The 25,527-nt window shown below is 43.0% G+C and overlaps 1 protein-coding gene across 4 annotated transcripts in view; it reads right to left on the bottom strand.

The window, feature by feature from the left end:
* Positions 1-4,023: 4,023 nt before the first annotated feature.
* The window catches only part of PCDH15 (protocadherin related 15), a 455,276-nt gene continuing 433,772 nt past the window's right edge, over positions 4,024-25,527 (bottom strand). For 2 of the 4 annotated variants that reach the window (XM_051618391.1, XM_051618392.1), the window contains 6 exons: positions 24,880-24,990; positions 13,736-13,757; positions 12,529-12,567; positions 11,239-11,312; positions 10,306-10,438; positions 4,024-4,652 (listed from right to left, as the gene is read on the bottom strand). In XM_051618391.1, coding sequence (XP_051474351.1) covers positions 4,098-4,652; positions 10,306-10,438; positions 11,239-11,312; positions 12,529-12,567; positions 13,736-13,757; positions 24,880-24,990 — 934 coding nt within the window. In that variant the 3' untranslated portion in view covers positions 4,024-4,097. Of the gene's footprint in view, positions 4,653-7,776; positions 9,223-10,305; positions 10,439-11,238; positions 11,313-12,528; positions 12,568-13,735; positions 13,758-17,749; positions 19,683-24,879; positions 24,991-25,527 lie in introns of those variants that run through there. The other 2 variants (XM_051618393.1, XM_051618390.1) reach the window with 2 other exon arrangements.

Below are 25,527 nucleotides of genomic sequence, written 5' to 3'. Positions count from 1 at the left end.
AGTCCAAACAGTGAAATTACTGAAACTCTCTTCTTCCAGTAATAAAGAAAAAAAGGTAATATTCCTCAGTCCTCATCTAATGGGCTTTTGAGAAGTGGCTGCCTTCAAGATGCAGTTGACAAATGGCACCGTTCCTTCAGTTTATCAAACCTTGTGGTTTATCAATAGTGCTTGATAAATGCAAGTCCTTCTCAGGCTATAAACAATGAGACAGTAATAACAGTAAGTTGAAGTCACCATTTCTGCATGAAGCTTTTGAAGGGTCAGCAAGCAAGCCTGTGCTGAGCAGCAGAAAGCTGCCACCAGTTTCATCTCTGGCTAGCTGTGAGTCTCTGCACAGCCATCAACTAGGGCTTGAAGAGCAAGCTTTCCAATTTATACCTTCATTTGCAGCCCAACTGTAAATCTTACAAGGTAAGAAGCATTTATCACCACCAGCTGCAAAGTGTACTTAATGATAAAGTTTGGAGTTACAACTGACATTCGCTAGAGAGAAACAGATGTAAAAAGGAGAACCCGCTTCTCAACCATGAAGATCATAACCTAGAAGCAACCTGGAGATGACCACTACGAGAAACCAGAACCACCATGGCTGTGATCCATTAGGGACTTTTAAAAGTATCAATCTGTATTCCCCCATCAGTGGGTACTTTTTTCAGAAAGCAGCTTCGTGGCCTGTGACAGGCCCAGAATATCCAGTTCCCACTACACGTACCACGTAAGCTGAAATTGTGGCAGAGATTGATGCTGTTCTCCCATTGATAAATGTTAAGACTTCCACCCCCATCTCTTCCATTTTGCTGACTGGACAGGTTTTTCATCTACAAAACCAGGTTCCAGGAGGATTCAATCCAGGAGCTGCTGAGTGATCACACTGTGATGGCACCAAGATGGACACACAAAGCACCTCCACAGCTGCCCAGTCCTTTCCCCACTCAGGCAGATCCTGGGTGCAAGGGCTATCTACCATTAATGCATCAATATTTTAAGCTTCCTAACCAGTCCCTGACTGATCAGTAGGTCTTTCTTTGCAGTCTTGCTCATTGTAGCACATACCTTAAGAAAGGAAAAGAGTTGTTTCTATTTTTCTCCTGACATTCTGTTCTGCCCTTCTACAGCCACCACATTGGTTATTTAATCCTTGCTTATGTAGCAGGTGCTGTACTAAACCCCCAAAACCATCAGTGCCTGCTTGGAGGGATGTACCAATCAAATCAGCATCAGGAGCAATGAACATCACCTTGATGGGTCAGCCAGTGAGCCATTCTGCCACCCAGGCAAAAATGCTCAGACCTTGCATCAGCTTTACAAATTCCAGTGGTTCAGTAGCCACACATTAAATCCCAAGACCCAGGTACTTTGTTCTACTTCCTGCATCCACCAAAGCCATGCTAATACTTCAATTCCCAAAGGAAAAGTGTTAGTGACCTTTTTTTTTTGTTTTACTGTATCAGTCTGGAGTGTTATTGCTGTGGGTTCTGGCACCCACTGCCTGCTCACAGACCAAAACCTGTATTAATTTACTGCATGGCATCCCCAAACAAAGCAAGCTGGAATTCTGCATTGATTTATGGTATTCCATCCACAGAAAAGAAAAAAGAAATAATACTCCCCAGAATCTTCTGCCCCTGAGGAAGATTTCACAAAGCCTCTCTGCCAACAGTATTGAAGGCTCTGAAAGTCACTACAAGTTTAGCTAAGACCTCACCCGTTGCTTAGAAAGTGAAATTGCTTATTGACATTTCTTACTGAATCTTATGCTTATTGCTTTGTGAGAAAGGTTCTGAGTGCTTGGACAGCACCAGGGAGACAGTATTGACAGGTTTTGGCTTCCAAAAGCCAGACCACCAATGTCAGGCTTGACAACCCTTCAGAGCTAGAGCTGAGGCTGGAAAAGCTGCAGGTCTCTAGAAACAGAAACAATTTTTTTTTTTTTTATTTGCTCAAAAAACAGAGCAGAGAGGAGAAAATGTTTCTCTAAAAAGGATATTTGATCTTACTGAATTGTTTAGTAAGAACAGAACTGACAGATCTTGCAATAAAAATGATGTAGTGAAATAATAACAGTATCTTAAACAGGATTAAAATGTAACATTTTACTAGTTACTTCAAAGAATAGACTTTTTTTTTACTTTTTCTTTTTCTTCCATCATCCTTATCTGTATACTCAGGCTACAGCTGAACTCCAACTAGTTCTTGTTAGGTACCAAGTTCAAATATGCCAGGGTAATAGAGTCAGGAGAAAGAAAAACCTCATCACCTGTTTTGTTTGGTTTTTTTCCCCCCTTGCAGGGTGGGCTGCATTGATTTTCTCATGCCTAAAAACAAGCACCAGCTCTCAAAATATTTGGTCAGAAACCTCAGCTGGAAAAGGAGATATTTGACAGAAATGCCACATTTACATCAGCAGAACATGCAAACAGCTCCTGAAAACAGCCATTCTGAGGAATCTCAGGAACCTGTGGGAGGGGAAAGCAAGCAGCAGCACAGCAGCAGAAACCCCCTGACTGTCAGAGCAGGACCAACAGCCATTGTCATCCAGCTCTTGTAGTGAAACTCCACTACAGCACCAGGGAAAGAATTATTAAGCCAATCATTTGGTTACTAATTGCTCACATTTATCTGTTGACTCTTCCCATCTTTCTTGAGGGATCCACTTTTTTCTCCCAACTAGTTTGATTTTACCCTGAAAAAAAGTTTCCATAATACAACAGGACACTTTTCTCCTGTGATCATTTATCTCCTTGTTTTTTTTCCTGTGTCACATCAGAGAAAACAATTTTGCTCTGGACTGCTAGTGTCTTCTAGCTATTACTTGGTGACCATCAACAGTGGCATTTCTCAGCTCCCTATTATTCAAGCTGTAACACTCAGTTTTGAGGTACAACTACAAATTAAAAGCAGATGCCAAAATGTATGTAGTGTGTTTTACAAGTGATAAAGTTTTGGGAACAATTGTCTGTGTGTGTTCTGGCACCCAATGACCTTCACAGATCCATTTATGCAGATTAGACTCGTAAAATATTCACTTCTTATCCTCTTCCCCGTGATCCATTTGTCTTTTCAGCAGGTTTATGTTCAACACTATTGGAGTGGAATGGTGATTGTACCATTTAACCCAGCAGCTAGCTGGGCTTGAAAATGTATCCATCCCCTTCCTATTAATTACCCTTTAATGCCTGTTTCTATCACACAGAGTCGTGTATCATCCTGGTTTATTTTGGAGGAATATAGCCATAGGCTGACAATTATTGATGGAGCATAAAAAGCAGAGCTAAAGACCATATAAAGGAGAAAACAGAAGTGATGTGGGGAGAGATGAAAAGATGATGAATTGACTAGAGAAGAAAATTGGAATGAGCTAATTCACAAAAACCAAAATGAACAAACCAGGGCCAGGTAACTCTGAATAAGATTAATTGCTGCACATTTCCTTCCTCTTTGCGATTTTTATCTTATTTAATCTTCTGTTCACTTCTCTGTGTAACAGTGCTAACCCTGATTCCACTCTCTCTCTTCGGGTCTTGAGTGATCTCCTCTGCTTGCACAAGCTGGGTACTCACTATTGACTTTGGTACTGTTACTGAAACTTAAGCCAGCCACGGATTTGCTCCATTGACTTTCATGGATTTATTTTTAATTTATTACTCTGAGTTCAGAATCAAGATTTCTGGATATAAATCTTGAACATAAATAGACAATTTCCAAATCTAAACAGTATAGCCACAAGTACCATACAGAAAAACAAGCTAGGCATGTATAGAACTGTCTGAAAAGGTAACCAAATGTTGCTGTGCATTTATTAGTAGTTTACTGTTTATTAAACAAGAAATCAAGAGCCAAAAAACCTAATTAATTTAAATGAAGTATTGTTTAGTGAAATGGGAGGCTGTCAAAAGAGTTGTTGGGGGGGACAATTAATAGGTACAAATGTGAGTGCAAGTTTTGTTTTCAAACCTTAAAGCATGTTGTCTGTTGGATACCATGGGTGTGCACAATACAAATTCCATCCATTTTCCTCAGTGACAATAAAAAGCGCAGTTTATTATAAACTGAAGTAAAAATTAAAATTAAAAAAAGAAAATAAAATAATAAAATCACAGTTTTGTCATTGGTATGTGAAGGTTGTTCCAGGGGCCCATCCAGAGCTCCTCTTCATCTGACTGTGTGTATTCACTGTGTGACTCCAGGGGCTCTTTGACATTCTCGTTACCGACAACCGATTCCTGCTCTTCTGTGCTTTTCATTTTGGAGCCCCCTGGCTTTGTTACTAGATTTTCAGCCCCTATAGTGGAGGAAGCAAATGAGACACTGCAAGGTCTCGTGTTCATTTTGTCACTAGAGGATGGTCCCTTTGACAACGTGTTCAGTGGGACATTCTCCTCGTGCGTCACTGCGAGTTTGTCCAGTTTCTTGAACTGTTTCCCCAGCCTCACTGGAGAGGTGGCTTTTAAATTATTCCCAAGGCAAACACGACGGGTTCTGACAACAGAGCCATTCTGAGCAATGTAGATGTTGCCATTGATGTTGTTCTGAGTGCTGGGGTTGTTAAGGCGATTCCTCTGGCTGGAGTCGGGAGCGCTGTCTTCTCCGGTGGAGCTGGTCTCGTACTCTGGGTCAACTATCAACTTGATCCTTTTCTTCCTGGCCCACTGTGTGACAACAGACAGAAACGTTATTAAATCTCAGCACTGTTTCTTACAGTTTCCTGCCCTGATCTGTTCTTTATCTTGCCTTTCATCTAGACACTCCTATGAATTTTTAGTAACACAGTCCTTTGTACCATTCCTCTGAGGCTGTACACAGGTATTGCTTGTTCTGATTACCACTCTCTGCCACTATCATACACACCTAATGCCTGAACACACAAACAGGTTTTTTGTACTAAAAAGTTCTAAGAAAGATAAACCCATGAACTGCATAATGTCAGTCAGATAGTGTATGAAAACTGTCATGTTTTTCCTACAGGCTTGGAAAGTGGTGACCATTTTATTTTTATATATTTTTTTAAGATGCCTTCAGCTGTGCTCCCATTATGTCAAAGTGCCCCATCTATGGAGAGCTCTGAGAATGGAGACCTCACTTGCTGAAAGAAGACTTCTGTAAATCATGGTATTGGTAAGCCAGTCACATTTTGATAAAGCAATGTCTCAGGCTGTCTTACAAACTGAGATGAAAACCAACTAGATTAATTACCCTTCCAACAGCAGCTGGAAAGAATCAATGGTGAAGCCACTGTGTAAGTGATACTTCTAAGAAACTATTGCACTAATGGGTAAATGCTAGGAGGGCCTTAGAAGTTTTCTTTCAGAGCATTACTCCAGTGGAAATCCAGTGGCCTTGAGTAGGGCTGGTTTATACGCACAACAGATCAATCACAGAAAGACCTTGGCACCTCCACAAGGGAAATTCTCAGGCACAACATTGGCCAAATTGCCTGGTTTGAAAAAGAAAGGCTTGATAAAAGGCTTTGTGCCAGTTCCAGTGGGGTGGAATCAATGGAGATGCTTTTGCTATTAAATGGAAAGTGGGGGAGAAATGAGATTTTAGATTGTATATAATTTATATACGTTTTAAAGAGTTAATGCCAACAATGTCCATGTTGCTGTGACTTTGTACTAATAGTGATTACACAAACCCCCTTATTTATTTTAATTTGTAATTGATCTTTTTAAAAATAACTGCCTCCTTGCACTACACTGAAACAAGCTACACTCATTCCTGAACAAATGATGAGAAAACTGTTGGTTCACTAAGGCAGCAGATACCATCCCAGTTAACTCCCACTGCAACACATGCACATACATGCAAGAAAAGTCAGTTTTTAGAGAAAGAAACTCATGCAAGGTACAAACAGGTGATAATTACTCTTCAGTTTTTGAGAAGTTATGTTTTGTACAGTTACTTAGATGCCTGTTCTTTTGTTCCTGATAAAGACATACCATTTTCTTCACACAAATAGACTCAGGTGGATGAAAAGTTTAAATGGGATTTAAGTTAAAACTTTGTAACTGTGTGAGGCTACAACTTTGTGCTATATGGGAATACAAAAAAAGCAGGTAAGTGATCATAAATCTAGTTCACATTTCAACTGGAATTCAAGACAGCAGTTGAAAAGCTGGTGTCATGCTATGCAGCTCAACACTGATTGTCCTGCCAGGGTAACTCCACAGCAGGCTCAAGAAGCTTAAAAATGCAAACATTCCTCTCCACTCATCTAACAGAGACTTCCTGGCAGAGCTTTGGTGCATATGCCAGAATCTGTGCTAGCTTTAATGTACTCAGTCACAAGGCTAAGCCAATACTGGCTTGAAGCCTTAATTTTATTTAGGCTTCTTATGGCGTAGCTGGATAAATGTAGTGGTTGAGAAGCAGCTCTGTGGCTGTTGACACCAGTGCAATTGAGCACAGACAGTTTGTGTGTAGTCAGAGCTTTCACACTCCCTGTGCTGACAGCACTGGTGAGAGCTCCATGAGGAAGCACACCATGCAGAGGTTGCTGCTTGCATGAAAACATCATACAGGTCACTTGTGCTGTCAGTGACAGCAGTCCTGCCTACACAGTTCTGCTCATTCTGAGCACAACTCATTCTGAGTCAGCAAAAGTGCTGCAAGACTTCTCTGCTGAGTGATGTCAGATACTCCAGTTTACTACATTTCAAAGGGTAGACACCAAAATATAGAAGAGAGGTGATGGTTACCTTCAGCACTGCCTTCCCGTGACACATCTCAAACTTTTAAAGAGATGTTTAAAACAAAAGGATAATGTCACTGTGCTGTTAGGTGGGAAGGGCAGAGGTTGGAACATGGAATCCATTTCCTTTTCTGACCGAGCTCACTTTGTACACCTGCCTCTTCATTCCTGCTTTATACACCATTGGTACCTGAAACCTGAATCTCAAGCTCCAGAAAGGGTTTAATCCCAGCTCTGCTAGTAATGCTCTGCAGTTCTGGGAGTGTTGCTTTGCTGCCATTTCAGTTTTCCTCCCTGCAAACAGGACTCATGTTTACAGCAGAAAACTCCTCTGAAGATGAGCACACGCTGTATGGCAGGGGAACAGATGCTGAAACCATGTATGAGTTGTGTTTTCATCCCTGTCATCATTCCTGTTATTCCCTGAACTGTCTTTTGCCCCTTCTCCTTCCTGCAGTGTTCCATTTGGTGGCAGACATGACCTGCATGAGCACAGGGCCCTTAATAGGTCTGTGCCCTCAGGCTCCTCAAGCTTTCCATCACAGCTAATGCAAAATGCCAAGTTACTTTGCTTCCCAATGTGCATGATGCAGGAAGGATTACAGCTAAGCATCAACACAATGCCTCTACCTACATGCTTGAAATTAGCAGAGAAAAAAAGATGTACTTCTTCCTGTCACTGCTCAGTGAAGATTAATCCTTCTAAATCCACCACCAGGTATTCCTGAACCATCTCCCAGAGGAAGGACATTCGTTTGGTTTTCTGTGTTTCTGTCCTTAGGGTTCAAATGCTAAATTTTCTGTGTTTCTGTCCTTAGGGTTCAAATGCCAAAGCAAGAAGCTCTGACATTTCCCTTTTTTTTTGCCTGGCTCTAGTCAAGGGCCTATTGAGGAAAGTCCACACAGAAGGCACAGCAAACAAGAGCACTCCTTACTGCAAAACGTCCACCTACTGTTGCTCCTTTTTAAAAGGACGTGGAATCCCCAGTAGTCTGTGTCTCCGTAACCCCAGTATCCAGGGTCCCATCTGACTGAGACTGACTGTTTTCCTGGGGCTTTTTTCTTATTTGTTTCCTTTCCATGTTGCTGTCAGAACTTTGATTCTCAGTATCAGTTTTACCAGTGGTAGCACTACCTGTGCTTTTTGTCCCTTTGGAAGTAACACTAATTTCACTTTCCAGACAAGAAGATTCATGCTTACTGACAGTTTCCTCCCTCTCACTAGCATCTGTCTCAGCCTCTTCTGTGCCTTCATCTGCTCTATCCTCACCATTACTAACTGATTTTCCTCTCTTGTCTTCTCCAGTAGCAGCAGTTTTTGCATTGGCAGGTGCTTCTGAAACAGCCTTTTTTGAATTATCTGCCACCCCCCTGGGGCTCGCACTGTCTTGCTCCATGTCCGCTTGTTCATCTTCTTCTGACACCTCCTCTATTGTGTCTTCAATGTCAAGGCTGGCAGAGGAGGTTTTACTCTTATAGCTGGATCCTGAAGTTTTCCTGTAGCTCGTGTCCCTGTCGCTACTTGATGCATTAGTGCTAATACTTGATTTCTGGCTGGACCGCCTCCCTTTGCCATGAGAGCTCCCTCCCCTACTTCTTACACTTGACCTTTCACTGCTTCTTCTGCTGCTGGACTCACTGTTCCCAGATTTGCTGTATGAACTTTGTGTAGATGAGCTCTTTGACAGGCTACCACTTTCATCACTGTCAGAGTCTTCCTCATCATCGTCCTCTTCAGATGATTCCTCCTCCGATTCGCTGCTAGAGCTGGATCCAGAGTCTTCATCAGAATCCCCAAAGTCATGCCCAGTGTCTTCATCCGAGTCCACGGTACTTTCAGTGGCTTCATCTTGGTCAAGGGTTACTTTCAAATAGTCTTTATCTTCTGAATCTGAGCTGGAGCTACTGCTCTTCACAGACGATTCATCTGAGGTGTGTTTTCTTCTCCTCTTTTTCTTCTCATAATCACTCTCCTCAGGCTCACTTTCTGCCGTGATACTTATCGAAACTCCTGATTTTGCTTCATCTCTTTCATATTCCTCCTCCTCTTTTCCTCTTGCAGGCACTAAATCTGTGCCAACAGGCTCCTGAAATTTCCTGGAGACACTAATGCGTTTCAACACATGATTCAGTTTTCTCATGGAAGGTCTCTCATCGGTCGGTTTCTGGAAGTAACTTCCCCTGATAATCATGCTTTTCTCACCATCCACTTGGCGAGCTGACATCAACTTGGCATAACTGGAATCCTTCCTACCAGCTTTCACTTTCTGCAGAATCATTGGGAATATCTTTGCTTTCTTCCATGGAGAACGAGCAGACTCAGTTCTTCCTACTGGTTTGTGAGCACTGACTGCCACACGACTTAAATGCATCACTCCTTTCAGTTTCCTTTTCCCCTGGCTGGTCCTATATGCTCTTCCAGAAACATGTCTGAGATCCATCCCACCACCTAAAGGTCTACCTTCTATTTGAGCCCCTGCTCTCTGGCTTATACCTCCGCTTGAAGGAACTCTGCCTTGACTCATCCCCTGCAAATTATGAAAATTGAACTTGATTACAATTCGAAAGGTAGTTAATGTGAAAACTTGTACCCTAAAATAAGTCATCAGGCTCAAACAGAACATTTTTCCCAGCACCAAAACCAACTTACCTGTTTCAGAACAGCTTTTTTAGCAAAGTTATGAGGACAGATTTACTTCTAGAATAGGCTGCAAGTGCACAACTACCTTACTCTGCAACAGGGAAAAATACTGGCTTAGAAATGTTATTTCTTCTCATTCAATTAAAACCCCTGTGATGGATTAAGAGTCTAGTATTTCTGAAAATTAGATTTAGGAAAAAAAAAAAAGAAAAAGAAAAAAGGACCATTTAAGTGAACATTCTTCTGCCTGCCACTGACAGCTTAAAAATCCTGTACATTCAGTTGTGAACTCTGTGATAAATGAGTTTAGGTGACTGCTTTTCTCAGTGGAAAATCACCAGTTGCAGGCTGAATATTAGTAATAACCCATTAGGGTAACAATACAAAATGGAATTACCTAAGGCAATGTGGGTTTTTCTTTGAACTAAAAGTCTACACTGAAAGAAAAACAGATGGGGATATTAAAATAAGCTTTGCAATTCCTTTTGATTTCTGGAAAAAGGGAAAGAGGTGCTGACACAAACTTTACCAGTCATCAGAAGGGCAAACAATGATCAGCACTGGAGGAGCTGCTTACTTGGTCTGTATAGGACACAATATCCACATCAATTACAAAAAACATTTGACAGGGTTTAAAATCATCCAATTACAGAATCATCAAGGTTGGAAAAGACCTTCAAGATCATCACGTCCAACCGTCCCTACAACCCCCAACCACTAAACCATCTCCAGACACCACATCTACATGGTTTTTGAACACCTCCAGGGATGGTGCCTCCCCCACCTCCCTGGGCAGCCTGTTCCAAGGCCTCACCACTCTTCCTGTGAAGAAATTTTTCTTAATATCCAATCTGAACCTCCCCGAGCACAACTTGACCCCACGTCCTCTTTCAGGCAGTTGCAGAGAGCAAACGTTTCATGGCCCTTCACCTCGTTGCAGCGACAGACTCAGCTCACCAGAGCCACTTACCTCTTCTGCTGTCGTTCCATGTGGGCTGTAGTAGTAGCCACCATCACTCTCCACCACGACCTCCCCGTACTCGTCGTACATCCCCGAAGGAGACAGCAGCCTGCGGCGGCTCCCGTACTGCGGCAGCTCATACCTGGCAGGAAACACCAGCATCTCCTCACCACGTGCACCAACGTGTCTCCACACAGCAACAAATGCACACAGACAACCCCAAAGGACAGCAACGTCTTTGCTCTCTTCTCTCCACAGTTCAGAAGATGATTACAGTTGCTTTTTGCTTAGCAGTAACAGGTGTGAAAGCTCTTGCTAAGCCTGTTGCAGCTGGAGGGCGACCCAAACTGCCAGGGCTCTGGGATCAGCCAAAAATCCCCTAGAAGTGCAATGACCTCCTTTCCAGGTACCTGGTTTTTGGGGGATCTTTTGTTTGTTTGTTTGTTTTAAATTAGGGGATGGAAAAGCAAGTTCCTTGGGATCAGTTCTGGAGAATCCCTGCAAGTTTGCATGAACAGCAATAACCCCTGAAGGGCCTGCAGTCAGAGGGGCATTGCCAGAACAAGGCAGGGTGATGTTTTTCCAGACACTGGCTGGAACCTGAGCAGGGAGCATCAGCCCCTGAGCTCAGGCTGGTGAGCCACCCAAGGGGAGAGGATGACTCAAAACAGCAGATAGATGCAAATAAAAAAGTGAATATAAAACCAGGGGGATACACTCTGCAATGCAATAGGGAGATTCCTAAAGAAGCAGGGAATTCTACAACACCCCTTTAGCCTTTAAAGAGAGTTTTGTTATCAGCCCAAGCCTTCATGGGCTGATAAAAATGAAAGTAATCTAGAGACGAAGCAAAGTCTCCAGATTAGATGCTGTAATATTATTAAACATCATCAATCCGGAAAAGCAGCATTTTCAGAAACATATAGGAAAAAGAAAATATACCCATGCTCATAACTGTAGTAATCTTGCCCATAGTATTCCTGCCCTGGATCAATCCCAGACTCCATACTTAACTCCTGTCAAAAGAGAAACACTGAATGAATGGAAACACCGTACACGGCAATGACTGATGAAAAAGGCACAAAGAACAGTATCTCAAAATGCAAACAAGCAAAATAAAAAATGCTCATAGTTTGAGGAACACTGACAACGGTCAAGAATCACAACGTGAAGCCAACAGGAGCTTTACATGCCCCTTCCCTGCTGTGTTCCTTGGGAGTGACTCTTCTAAAAGCAGCTCAATGCAGACACTGCTCTGGGGTGGGACACTGTCTCACCCTGTACAAACCCTCAGTCAGTAATCTGGACCCACAGCAAATACACTGTCACTTCTTGTCTTTCTCTGAAAGGAAAATGCTGCATTGAAAGAGGAGGGCTATTTTACTTACACCGTTTTCCAGGTCTGTCTCTTTACTGTTTTCTCAACCATCAACAATCATGAGCAGCCTTGGACTAAGTGAAGTACTGATCTGTGTCCCACAAAAGTGCCAGGGTGATCTTTAGCTCCTTTCACACACTGGGGTTAGGCTGCTCTGTGGGATATCTCTGAACTGTTGAATCAACACAGAGCAGCAGGGCTTGGGTTTTGGCAAAGGACTTCACATCATCTCTGTCTCACAGCTTCCTAGAGGTTCTTCTCCTGTCCAGTGAAGCTGTGTCAGAGCATCACATTGTAGTGACTTCTAATGACTGCAGAAACAATCACCGTTCTGTACCATCAGTAGCAACGTCTCACAAAATTTGCTCTACTGCTTATTCTGGAAATGGCATTGGCTCTAAAAGATTTGAAACAGAAAGTACTTGGTTTGTAATCCAGAGCTGCCTTGGCAGCGTGCAAGTGGTTCCACGACCTTGGCAGGCTGGCTGCTCAGTTCATCTCTAGGTGCAATAATCAATTATCAGTCAACTGACATCTGAAAAAATAGATCGTGGTTGGGCAGCAAGGAAATCTTTCTGTCTGGGAGTCTGGACATGAAACTAGGAAAGCTCTCAGGCTGTGTGATGAAGTCCATGTCAGCAAAAGAAAGATGTCCAAGGGGAAAATACCAAGATACAGCAGATTTCAGGCATTTTATTCTAACAACATAAATGGGGTAACAATTTTAGGACCTGACGTTTCATCTTAAGGAGCTGGGGGGGAAAAGTTAGCTAGGACAGAGGTTTTTATTAGGAAATGATATATAAGCCATCAATGAAGTTATAGACTATTTAAGAAATCAAAAATAGTGATACCTCTGGTCTGAGAAGAGAAGGTCTCAGCAACTGTTGTTGCTACAAAAGAAAATTAGAAAGGGGTTAACGAGGCAGCAACAATTAAAGGGCAGGTCATTTGTGTTTGAAATGAGGTTGACAAGAAGTCCTGAAACCACAGGTCCTGGAGAGCCTTTTGTACAGCAGTCACCTGGCTACTCCCACACTCAGTGAGAAGCAGGACACTGCTAAGCACCTAATGTACTGAAATCGCTTTACAGTCCACTATTTCTTTTGCCTAATATAAAATTAAATTCCCAGTTTTTGTGTTGATTCTCTAAATTATTGAACCCAAGAACTTCTATGAGAGCCCGGAGAGCTGTCGCATAGTCTGTGGTGGAGACAATGGCAGACAAAACAAGTAGAAAGCAAATCTGTAGAGAAGTCTGTGATTCAGCTATTACGAACCTGAAGTAATTTGATTTCTTACACAAGCTTCTACTGCAACACTTCACTTGCTGTTTTGAAAACTAGGCTCAGATTTACTCAGGAAAATCAGTGCCATTTTCTCCACACTCCTCCTAAAAGCTGGTGACACGATTCTGGTCAAGTTTCTTGGCCAAAACCAAACCCTGAGAGATGGGGAAGTTCTGTGTCTGAATTAAGAGACACAAATCAGGTCTGCAAAGGGAGGAACAATCCCAGCAGAAAGCTTGCAATTTAGAAACACTACTGAAGAGGGAGCAGTAGGCTCCAGAGGCACATCTTAAGATGAGTAAAACTGACCCAGCTCTCAGCAGTATCAGCCTTTATGACTGAATGTACTTTGGAAATCTTTCCAATTATTAAATGGATCGGCTTTCTGAAGGAAACTCCTCGTGCTACTCACTGCTGGAGAAAAAGATGCTGCAGGAAGAGGCTACACTGCAGGAAGGGCTGTGTAGCCCAGTACCAGGCCCACAGCAGTGGACAGCAGCAGCTGATTAGGCAATGCCATAAAAAACCACAGCAAGCACGGAAGGAATTCCCTGGGAAACTGTTTTTGGAAGTTTGTCAAGCAACCTGCTAGCCTGGAGGTCAATTTTGTGCCACGGTAGTTACCAGCCCCCAGGGATTCTATGCCTTCTGAGTGTTGGAACCACTTTCTGTTTCTGGCCTCTAAAACATCCAGTAGCCATGGATTTCACAACACAAGCAGCATGGGAAGAGTATGTTGATGTAATGAATACCCTAAATGCAAATGCCTTACCTCTTGCTGTGCATATCCTCGCCTAGGAGTCAGAAAGAGAGAAAAAAGATAAAAATTAGTACACTTCTGTGAGACTACACAAGGATGCATATTGCCATTCTTTCTGGAGAGAGGTGAAAAGATAATGTAATTAGAAATATAACTAGCAAGAAAAGAAATACATATCTACAAAGCACAATATGTTTTTCTTCAGATTTGCTCTGGGCATATGATTCATTGCATGAGTAAGGCCAGTCAATCTGTGGGATCTTTTCTTGCTTTAGATTGCAAATGAATGAGAAGAAATCCCCAGTCCCCAGAAGCCAGAGAGCCAGTGCACCCCATGGGACTCAGCAAAGGGAGAGGAGCAGAGCGTGTATTCAGTTTTCCTTGCCTTCTCCTGAGAGGTCCAGCCCAGTCACCTTCTCTGTTGGCTCAAAGACCTACAGAGACCATCTGCAAAGAGGCTGTTATTTCACACGTCTGCTTAAGCCATGAAACTGTTTCTCTTCTACTTCTGGACTTTCCATGTGCACTCAGGACTTGCTAGAAATTGGCTTGGAGCTTCTATTACTAATTTCATTTAACAACATTCTTAATAATATTGCACATTTCCTAATACTTCCTCTGCAGGGAGGAGTTAAAATTAAGTTTGCTATCTATGATTACTTTGCCACAGGCTTTGTGCTTCTGAACTTCTGGGAAATTGTTTGTCGTTGTTTCAATTAATTTTCTTGGAGCCATAAGTACATGACAAATGCATTTATGTCTATCAAGTTTTCTGTTTTCACATTTTGTGCCAGAAAAATGGTTTAAACAAAACTAGGGAACAGCAATTTAGGTATTTGCATTATTATTAAGGATACGCCTGGACTTTTTTAATTTTTGTTTTGTTTTGTTTTGTTTTTGAAGGAAAGGGCAGATGCTTGAATTATGTTGAACTTAACCTAGTGCAAAAACAGCAGTCTAGTGAAACTTTTAATTATGCTTGAGTAAATAACATAGAGTAGAAAGTCCTTTTAATTCTTTAATATAACCATCTGTAAAGTTTTCTATTAACATTCAGCACATGGAATTGATTATCAGCATTAAATCAATGCTGTTGCTGATATAATATAAAACTAAAGAACAACTGAAATGAAGATTTATCATCCAAAGATGACCAGGGACTTCTCAAAGCCCACTTGAGGAGCACTGTGTTTAGTTTCCATGGCACCTACAACAATCAGATAAAGAAGGCTTTGTGTTGCATAGAAGGTGTATAAGCCTCTTACTCTTAATTGCTCTTGAGTAGTCACTATATTGCAGATTTAAAAGATAACACAAGCAATTTGGAATTCATATTTCTTAAAATTAGCACCACTCTGTGTTTTGAGAGATGCTTACACTTCTCTGATAGTTTTGTGTGGCCATGATTAGCAAGAAAAAAAAGCCCCCAAAAGACAAAAGACCCATTTACTCAATACAGCACAAGGATCTATTCTGACAAGTAGCCAAAGGTCAAAACAACATCGTTTGTCTCCACGAAGGAATTAAAGCTCTCCAGGGAGGGAGGAACTGCTTCTGGATACACATTATCAGCCAGACTTCACTGCAGTCAGTCAGAGAGAATCTTCAGTGCAGAAGGGGAAGCAAGGCCATAGTGCCTGTGATGATGTGGGGTGTGTTTGCTGCTGCTACTTGGCATGAGAGACAAAACAAGAATGAAGTTACCTGGACACAATGTGCTGCCCTTTCTCAGGCTGGTATTGCTAACACAGGCTCGAGGAACTGTGATTTGCCTAAAGCAACAGGTTTCCCCATTGCTGACAGCCCAGCAGGATTCTTCACCTCAAAAGCAAATCATCACAAACCCCAGACACTACAGATCCTACTCAGAGGAGGCGACTGCTTATCACTTTGACCTGACTCTGGAAATAAAGGCTTCCTGAAGCTCAAAGCTGGAACTGAGGAGAAATAATCTGGAAGGCAGCTGAGTAATCGCAGAATTGTTCTGGCTGGAAAAGACCTTTAAGATCCTCAAGTCCAACCATCACTACTACTGCTCAGTGTCAGCTCTGCCAACAAGAAGTGCTCATCCCTGATGGAGCTCTCTGCTCCTGCTCAGCTGTCAGGCTGCTGCTGAAAGGGTAAGAGATACACCCAGGGTCACATCTGACCCTAACTAACCACATCTGAATAGAGGTCAGTAAGCTGCTTATAGATGCTCAACTTCTTCCCAACCTGGATGTAACACTTCACAACATGCTGCAGAAGTGCAGCAGCCTCCAGACAACTCAATGGGACAGAACTTTCTCAGGTTAAAAATACAGGGTACTGGTGCTGTTTCTTTCCTAGTCTAATAGAATGTGGGTTGTGGGTTTTTTTCTAACAAAGGCTCCTTGAAAAAAAAACAGCAGGAGAACAAAGGTTGCATTAATTCCAGACAAAATGAAAGTAGGTTTTGTCAACATTCTAACTCAAAAGTTTCCAGAATGAGGAAGTAGGTGTTCCTCGTTAGTGAAGAGCTGATGACCATGAGCCCCCCAGACTCTTTGAGACTGATGAAACTAAATATTTAAAAAGAAGTTCCTGTGTGATGTCAGTTCTTTCTGCTTAAGGAAAGACACAAATAACTGTAGCCAAATAAAGTCTTTGGAGTTTATGCTGTAATTACTAAACATCTGCAGCTTTGCATGACACAATACACTGCAAAATGAGGTCTTATTTGTCTAATATGTCTCTACTGATGTAATGAACTTCACAAAATCACCTGCTATGGGTCTGCAAGCTCTAAAATGAGATTTGGGTATTTGAATTCAAATCTCTGTCTTCAGGGTTGATCCACTCTGAACACGCTCAGTAATTTCTCATGCTCATCACTGGGCACTTTCCACCATCCTGGGGTCTCCAGGCACGGACCACGGCAGACACACAGAAGCAAGTACACCTGTAAGTCATCTTCTGATGCTGGCTCTTAACTCTTCAGAGTTTCTCTACCTAATAGCTGCTGACTGACAGTTTGCTGCTGGTGCTGCAGCAGTGCCATTCTGGGAGCAGCATCAGCAGGTATCCTACACGTGTGCATCTCATAAAGTGTACAGATTCCTTCACTGCAAACCTGCTCTGATTGATCCTCCTTCCCCTCACACATGTAGCTACTTCTAGGAGCTACAGGCTAGCCCACCAGGAGCTTTCAGTGAAGAAAAATTCTAATGCAGCAGCAAAACATGTGTGATGGATTTGGAGTTTGACTCTGGGACAAAGAAAGAGAAACTACCTTCAGCAGTCTCCAACTGATGCATCCATAATGTCCTAACTGTAGATATAAAATAAAAAAATAACAAACAAACAAAAAGGAGAAAAGAGAAAAAGCCAAACACCATGGAAATGCTGAGTATCTCTAAACAGTCTGATCATTCATTACCTTTTTGCTCAGAATTACCTCATTTGATACTAAACTGTGGCTTTAGTTTTTCCTGATTGTGAAATATCTGCCTTTCCCAAGAGATTTTTAAAAATTCTCCTACTAAACAAAGATACTTTGAATTTTGGCAAGAGCCTAAAGGGAAACTTGCCAGGTGAACCACACTAACATTCATTGAAATGCCATAACTGCATTTACTTACCACTGCTTGCAAAGGACAAGCTAATTTATTACCATTGACATATTTAATATAAAAGCCTGCTTTAGATGACTATGAGCAAAAAAGCCAGTAAGTAAATCCACATTGGATGGATTTTTACAAGCACTTGAAAAATCTTCACTTGATTACACTAATCAGAGTGACTTTATTACAATTTAGGACCAATGAGATGTTTCAGCTGTAAAGATCATGACAAGCTAGCATGGAAATTTGACAGAGAGACACAAAAGGTGCACATGCCAAATAAAAAACAAATAAACACTTGGTACATTGAAGAAATTGACAAAATAAAAACTTTTACCATGCAGTGACAATATAAAAAAACCACAATGGAAGGCAGAACACAGGTGAGAGGAGGGAAGACAGCCAGGTTTAGTGACAAAGCAAGTGAAAACCCTTCCGACTCAGAGCTGCAGAGGTGAGGTGAGAGGAAGCATGGCAGAGCTCTGCCTCATCTCCCAGGAACACGACGGGCTGGTGGCTGCTGAAGCTGCTCACTACTGGTTCTTGCTTCCTCTGACATCCAACATTGGCCACTAAGTTCCTCCCAGGGGGGACATTTTATGGCCAAAGCAAGAGGTTCCAGTTACAGCTGCAGAAAAATCACTCTACTTACTGATATCACCTACAGTGAAGGCTGCTTAACACCAAGCAGTATCAAGCCCTCTGCTGGCTAGGACTGATCCTTGGGTAAAAATGGAGAGTTTTCCCCAAGGATTTCTGGTAACCATGCTAAGGACCAGCATCATGGAACAATAAGATGTAGCTCTGAGAGAACAACTCGTAGAATTATTACACATTACAGATATCGCTGAGTGACCGGGAAAGACAACATCTCTCAGTTTTGGGGATAGGACTGAATGTGTCGTGACATCCAGCAGAGAAAGGGAGAAAGTCTGAATTCCTAAAGTCTGAGGCAGATACCATGTGCTGCATTAGAGTCGTCTCGCTCAGAACGTTACAAGCAGAAAACATCCAACTGTAAACATTACAGTGCCGTCGACTGAGACGGAAAGCGTTTCTCAAACTCCTCCACAACACAGCTCAAGTTGCCATTCTGCTGGTTGTGCTCAGCCACAGCTTCTGGAGTTGGCAGCTCTGGTGTTGCAGCTGGTTTGAGCTTAGCAACGTGCTTGGGCAGAACGTGGTTTTTGTCTATTTGGCTGTACATGTTGGCCACAGACTTTTCGATGGCGGCTAAATTCGGAATGTTTTTAAGAATGCCTTTCAGCTCCCTGGGGGGAGGAGGCTCTGGCACTGTGGCCGGTGGCGGTACAGCTGGCTGTTTGGCAGGGGATTTTGAGTGCTTGGCAGGGGAGAGGTGCTGGGTGCTAAGGGAAGATGATGAAGAAGAAAGAGAACCTGGGGGTGGAGGCTGAGGATGCGGTGGCAAGAGGGGAGGGGATGGAGGCGGTACTGGAAGTGGAGGTGGCAACTGTGGAGGTGGGGGTGGGGGAATTTTAGGTGGGTCTGGAATGCTTTCTACAACTTCTTTGGTCTCAGGAGCTAGAAAACTTTGGCAAACTGGTTTCTTTATCCTAGAAGACGGAGGAGTTGGTTTGCGAGTGGGTGGAGGAGAAAGTTCTTCAGGGTAGTCGTGGTGAGTGACGATTACAGAGGGGACCGTGGAGGCCTCTGGTTCCACCACTTCAGCACAAGGTGTTGGAGAGGACAGAGGAGAAGAGCGAAGGCAAGGAGAAGCAACTGCACTTTTAGGAGACTGCTCCTGCATGTTCTCTCCTTCTGGGAAACAGATGCTCGACGACCGGATGGATCTCATGTCGGGAGATTTCACTGGCTTCATTTCCTGCAAAGCCTGCTGCTCAAACTGCCTGGCCTTCTCCTTCACAGTTAACTTGGGCCCACTGATTTTTTGAAGCAGTGGGCTATCAGCATCGCCCTGCTGATTTTCAGCTCCTTCATCCTCTGCTGTGAGTCTTTCCCGTTGCCACTGGATGGGGTCCATGATGACGGGCCTGCTGAGAGAACCAGGCGCGTATCTCTTGGCGACGTGAGTTGGCACTGTCCACGCACGGTGACTGCCTCCCAGGGAGGCATCTCTCCAGAGGAGACTTGAAGGAGAGAGAGTATCTAGAGGGTCGTTTCTTTTCCGCAGGAACCCAGAAGCAGCAGGACTTGGAGTGAGACCTTCCATGTACAACGGGTTCTGAGTAGTTAATGGGTTCTCATCAGACAAAAAAGTAATGTTACTTGAAGATTTGGGGAGGTTGTTTTTCAGAGATCCATTGATACTAGATTGCTTGTGAGCCTCAATAGCACGGGAAGCAAAGCTGCTTATAACTCTCTGCCGGTCTCCTTCTTCTAAGACTGACTTTTTTCCCCTGCTTTGTTGGAAATGGTAGAGAAGAAAAAGACTTGAAAGAAAAGAAGATAATCACATGTGAGGAAACATGCATGGACATAGATACTTATGAAAGAGAAAAAAAAAAGAATGTATGATATGAATCAGAGGCATTACATCTAGCAAACTACTACTGCCCAACAGAAAGAGCACATTTACTAGACTACTAGGCAAGACATTTACTTTGGTATCTTCTTTAGGGGAGGGGAGAAGGACTTGAAGGGGAAGAAAAATCAAAGCAAGTTTTCAGCTACTCATCAAATTCAAAACCAAGTTAGCCTCTTCAAAAAAAACCCTTGGATTTAAAACGTATCAGTCAATACTGTCCCCTGCCTGCCCTGTGACACAAAACACCAATGCTGCATTGTCATGTGATGTGATTAGTCTGAGAGAGAGCAGGGAATCATGGTGTGTGTGCTGCATGAATGCTGAGTTGTGGCTTCATCCCTCAAATGGCAGTGGCACGGGGCCCTGCTGCACACACCCACCATGTGGAAGTTAAAGCTGTACATCCAAGCTCTGCTGTTCTGTAAAACACAGGGATGATTAGGCACTGCCTTGTAAGGACTGGCCATGGCTCACACACAGCCCCATGGGGAGCCTGAGATGACAGGAGTGTGAGGGGTGCACCTGAGCACAGCTCTGCAGGCTCTCTCAGAGACCAACAACAGGAGCTGAAGCCACTCAGCTGAGATGCAGAGAGTACTCAGAGCATCCTTCCGAGACTGACACATGAAGAATTGCCAAGCTGGGCATTGGCTCTTGCCTTTACAACACACTTCTTGGCATAGAAATATCAATATGTGCATGAATTTAATCTCTGCATCACGTTAATCTGAGTGGAAAAAACCCTGCAGTTGGATTACACTGGATTTCTACCCCAAAAGTGGGGTGTCTCACTATTTTCTGGAATTCGTCCAGCACCTCTGAGTGCCCCATTAAGCCACTTTTCCTCAAATACTTTTAAAACTACAAGCTTCTGAGTGGATTTTAAGATAAGCAGTAATTTAAAATCAATATCCCCAAACTGCCAGCTAAAAAAGTGTGCCCTTAGAGCCCTATTTTAAATAATCATAGAATCCCAGACTGGTTTGGGTTGGAAGGGACCTCAAACACCATCCAGTTCCAACCCCCCTGCATGGGCAGGGACACCTCCCAGCAGCCCAGGCTGCTCCAAGCCCCATCCAACCTGCCCTTCAACACTGCCAGGGATGGGGCAGCCACAGCTTCCCTGGGCAGCCTGGGCGAGGCTCTCACCAGCCTCAGAGCAAAGAATTTCTTCCTGAAAAATGCATACCCTAGCCTGAAAATAAACTAAATTCCTGTGACAAATTTAAGATATCGACCAACATCAGATAGAGCTAAAACCAAACCCACATTAGCAACAAGACAGAATCAAAATGCACTTCCATCACTGCCATGTACAGATTTGTTGGAACTAGACCCCAAACCAACCAGCCAACCCCAGCTTTATGAAGGACACCTACCCTAAAAAGCTTTCAGAAATATTAAATATTAAATTATTAAGGCAGGCTATGGTGAGACTAAGATGGCATAAGGGGACATTATGGTAGAAATGGGGTATAAAGATTGTGTTTCACTTGTGCACAATTCAATTCCAGCTTTGCTACCTCTGATACTCCCCACTTGGAATGCTACACTTAAAACTTGCCATTTCTGCAGGTAGGCAACTGCAGCTGCACTACAGCAGAAGTAGCAACGACACACACCCACAAAAATAAAAAGATACCCCATAAAAGTATTTTATAGACTTGGAGCTGTTCAGTGTTTCCACCAAACCTGCTCAGTTCAAAATCCTAAGTCTTGTCTCCAGCCAAATTTGAGAGGTAGTATTTTGATTTTAGATAAAGGATTGGGCTTTGCTAACAAAAGGAATAGGAGAAAATATGACTTTTTACATCATTATGTGAATGCTGGAAGATGAGGGTTTATACCTCTTGGTTGGATTGTTCCCTCTTTTTTGGTGTTTTGTTTGTTTGTTTTCCACACCTCAGAAAATATTTCCATATCACCTCTGGTGGTCAAATATTCCCTAGCAAAACTGGAAGCAAGCTTTACATAACCAGATACAGGACAGGAGTGAATTAAGATACATCTCCTCTAACTGACTTAATATGTAGAAGCCCCCCAGCACCTTTGGGAGGACTGCATTTAGTGATCAAACACACCTGCTTCTTAATTTTGTTCCTTGCTTTGGCTGGGAGGTCCCCCACAGAGAAACTCCAGCTTCCTCCTGGTGACAGGGACCTGAGCAGGCTGATGAGAAGACTCCCTGCACAGCTGCAGGGATCACTGTCCCCCTGTGAACACGACCAGCAAAGCCCCCAGGGGTTTCACCCCCAGGGGGTAAATTCTCCCCAGGCACTGCAGCTCCCCCAAAGCCAGCATGCCTTAGGTTTGCCTCTGGGCAGAATGTCACAGTGTGAAAACTAACTGACTTCCAACTAATTCTAAAGCAGCATGTTTAGAGGTTGGTCAGGCACCCTCCATCCATTTAGAGGTGAGAGAAGTGAATGATTCTGAACTTGAAGGAAACCCTCTAGCAGAAGGCTCATGCAAGATGATAGCACCTTTATGCTACTGGAGGAGATTATTTCAAAAGCTTCTCAGTGCCTCCCTCTCTTCACATGGATGTGCAGCCTCTCAGGGATCAGGTTATCCTGCCATCTCTTTCTCTTGATGTACAGGTATTTTAATCCATGAGAAACATCAGCTCACCAGTTTGAAGCACATTTCTGCAAATTAGAAGTATCTGCCTTGCAAGGATCTGCAATAGCAGACAAGAAAGCTTTTGCTTGCCTCCAGCTGAGAGGTCTTGAACTGAAAGCAACCCCCTGTGCATGCCCTCAGTGTTGGTTCTGCTGTTTGTTTTCTAAGGCAGGAGGACTATTTGGCTTTAGAAATAATACCATTCAAGTTCAGCAATCACACTTCATCTCAAAGCATAGAAGTATTGAAACTTCACAGTAAATGTCTTTCCTGTACTTGATCACTGGACAAATGAGCTTCAGATTGCAAGGTTTAATGGGAATTACTGACAGGAAAATAAACTACTGTTTCTAGTAGCTACAAATGCTAGGACAATGAAATGAGCTTACTTACTGATGCCTACGTATCCAAAGACAGAGAAAAACGAAAATTATGAGACAAGGCAGGTTTAAAACTAAAGAGTTTAGTTCCATTTCATTTGCTAGAAACACCAAATAAAGCAAGCAAGACACAAGGCAGCACTGCAAATGGAAGATGACTGTCTTAGGACAACTAAACACATGAACTGTTGCATTAAAATTTATGGAAAGTGTTAATAAATAGTATTTTCCAAATGATAATTACTTAAGGTGTATCAGTGCCTTGAAATCAGATATTTTCTAGGTTAAAAAAAAGATAATCTGTAATTATTTTTATTCAAGCATGTTACTGTCTTTAAAAACCTAAGGATATTCATTCACCTTGTAAGGATTTTTACTAGTTTGTGTTTAACCAGTTCCTTAGCATGATGGATATGAGTCAATCTTAGCTGTTTGCAAAGGCATCTGAGAGAAAGAAAATATTCCAAATACGGCACCTTTTTCAGTACAATGAAAACTGATTTTAGTCAAATTTAGCATAAATTGAGCCTCAGAGTCAATATGGCCAATCTGTAAACCTGCACCTTTATGCTGCAGTACTAACCCTGCAACATAAAAAAAGTCTTTGCAGGTTAAAACCCAGCAGGACGAGCCTTGTCCTGGGCTTGGCAGAAGGTGGTCATCACTACAGGAGGTAGATGAACCCACATGCAGTTCCCACAGGTCATCAGCTTTATATCACTGCCAGTAAAATCAGTAGAAGCAAATGGTTCATTTCAGTAGAGATGCAGCTAAACACAAAAGCAAGAGGACTTTCCTCCAGCAGGGCACCTCATTGTATGCCCAAGTGTGCAGATGGGACTTCCTGTGCTTCAGAGCAGAAGGGCTCACCTTCTGAAACAGGACCACGTGCTACTGTCAAACAGGATTTTCCTCCCTTCCTGCCCCAGCAGTGACACTTCCCAAAGGTAAAGGCAGGGGAGGAAATTCAGCAGTTAGAAGCTATTCTCACTTCAAGCACAGCTCCTGTTTACCCAGGGAATCACAGAATGTCAGGGGTTGGAAGAGACCTCTGAAGATCATCGAGTCCAACCCCATTGCCAGAGCAGGACCAAAACTAGGGCAGGTCACTCAGAAAGGCATCCAGACAGGTCTTGAGGGCAGCAGGGACACACATCCTGCCATGCCTCCTGAACTGGTCAGAAACTCAGCCACAGCAGCTGCAAAATGCCAACTTTCTGAGCAAAACAAAGAGTGACTGCAAACAGAGCAGAAGTTGGGCAACCCTCAGCACCACCATCAGCTCAGTTCCTACCTGCCTCCAAACACATTCATGCTCTTTCTTGTTTTAAAAATACAAAAACCACAGCTGAGTTCAGTGTGGTGAGCTTGTCAACACAACTCCCCAGGATGATACAGATATTAATTGGCTGTTCTATGCTGTAATATCCTCACACTGTGAGTTCAATTGCTCTAGGAGCAATAAATTTACAGAAGCATGAAAAGGTAGGGATCTTTGTACTAGTATTATTTTACAAGCATATATATAAGTGAAAGATATTTTCATTGGACTGCCAGGGGTTGAGAGTTCCTTTCTCTTCAATGTCAATATTCAAGCAGTTTAAAATTTAGAACAAACAAGAGAACATTTCTTACTACAGCAAACGGGGACTTTGGGGCAGCAATTTCATAGGTTGTGTTTAGTCAACAGCTTTGAAACCTGTGGCTTTCTGGCCTGGACTTGGAAAGGCCCTACAGGAGCCCAGCCCTGGCTCACCCAGGAAGCAAAGTTCAGCTAGAGGCTCTTGAAAAAAACCTGTTACACCCTGCTTTTTTTTTTCCTAGTACCTGTTAAAGATTCCCACACACCCTACAAGAAACCCCAATTAGCAGGTTGAATCAGTTTTTCCTCTGTAAAGAGGGTCTTTCTACTTCTTTGGTTATGTTTGAGAACTCCAAGTGCTGGGGCAAGACCCTGTCCTGAAGAAAAGCCTTTTTGAGACAGACTGCATGAAGCACTAACCCTGAGAAGTGAGTGGTGGCTTTGGTCACTAGGGATGTGGCTGATGGAGCACGAGGAATACTCACATAGTGCTGTCGCCCAGCTCTTCGTAGAGGTTGTTGGCAGCAGTGCTGGCTGGTTTCCCTGCTGGTAAAGCCATCTGGATTCTGGCAGTCTTTGCACACTCAGCCTGTCGCCTTTGGGGAGCCAGGCAGGGAGGGAGAAACACTGGTTAGAAACACTCTCTATCCCAACCTAAGCCAAGTTTGTTGCGTTTTCTCCTGCAGTTTTCAAAACATCCCTGCATTTTGCCTTATCCAAACTAATAAACCTGGTCATCTTTTCCTGGCTTTTTCAGCTCTCCCCTTATTTGTGCTCTCTTGGTGCAAGCCCAGGGGACAGAAAGCTCCAGATCAGCAGCGTGTCACTGCTGTGGCAGCTACTTTCCAGGAAATCATGTCATCAATCATCTGACTCTGCTCTCAGCAGGAGTTCTCAGTCCTGGCTGTCCAGGGCAAGTAGTGGAGAGAACAAGTGCTCTGCTCAAGTCTTTTAATTGCCAAGAAATGATAATTTTAAAACCACACCAAAAAATGTCTCCGGCAAAGCTTAAGTTATCACTTACAACACTTGGCTGGGAAATTTCTGTGTCAACAGATTTCCTGAAACAATTCTTTTCACTGTAAAGCAAATTTCTACTTTCTCTCTAGGAAACAAAGCCCACAGTCCTTCCT

Source organism: Apus apus, chromosome 4, assembly GCF_020740795.1.
Source record: "Apus apus isolate bApuApu2 chromosome 4, bApuApu2.pri.cur, whole genome shotgun sequence".
Classification (NCBI taxonomy): domain Eukaryota; kingdom Metazoa; phylum Chordata; class Aves; order Apodiformes; family Apodidae; genus Apus; species Apus apus.
The sequence above is the reverse complement of the archived record's forward strand: the minus strand, read 5'-3'. Positions and strand labels throughout refer to the sequence as shown.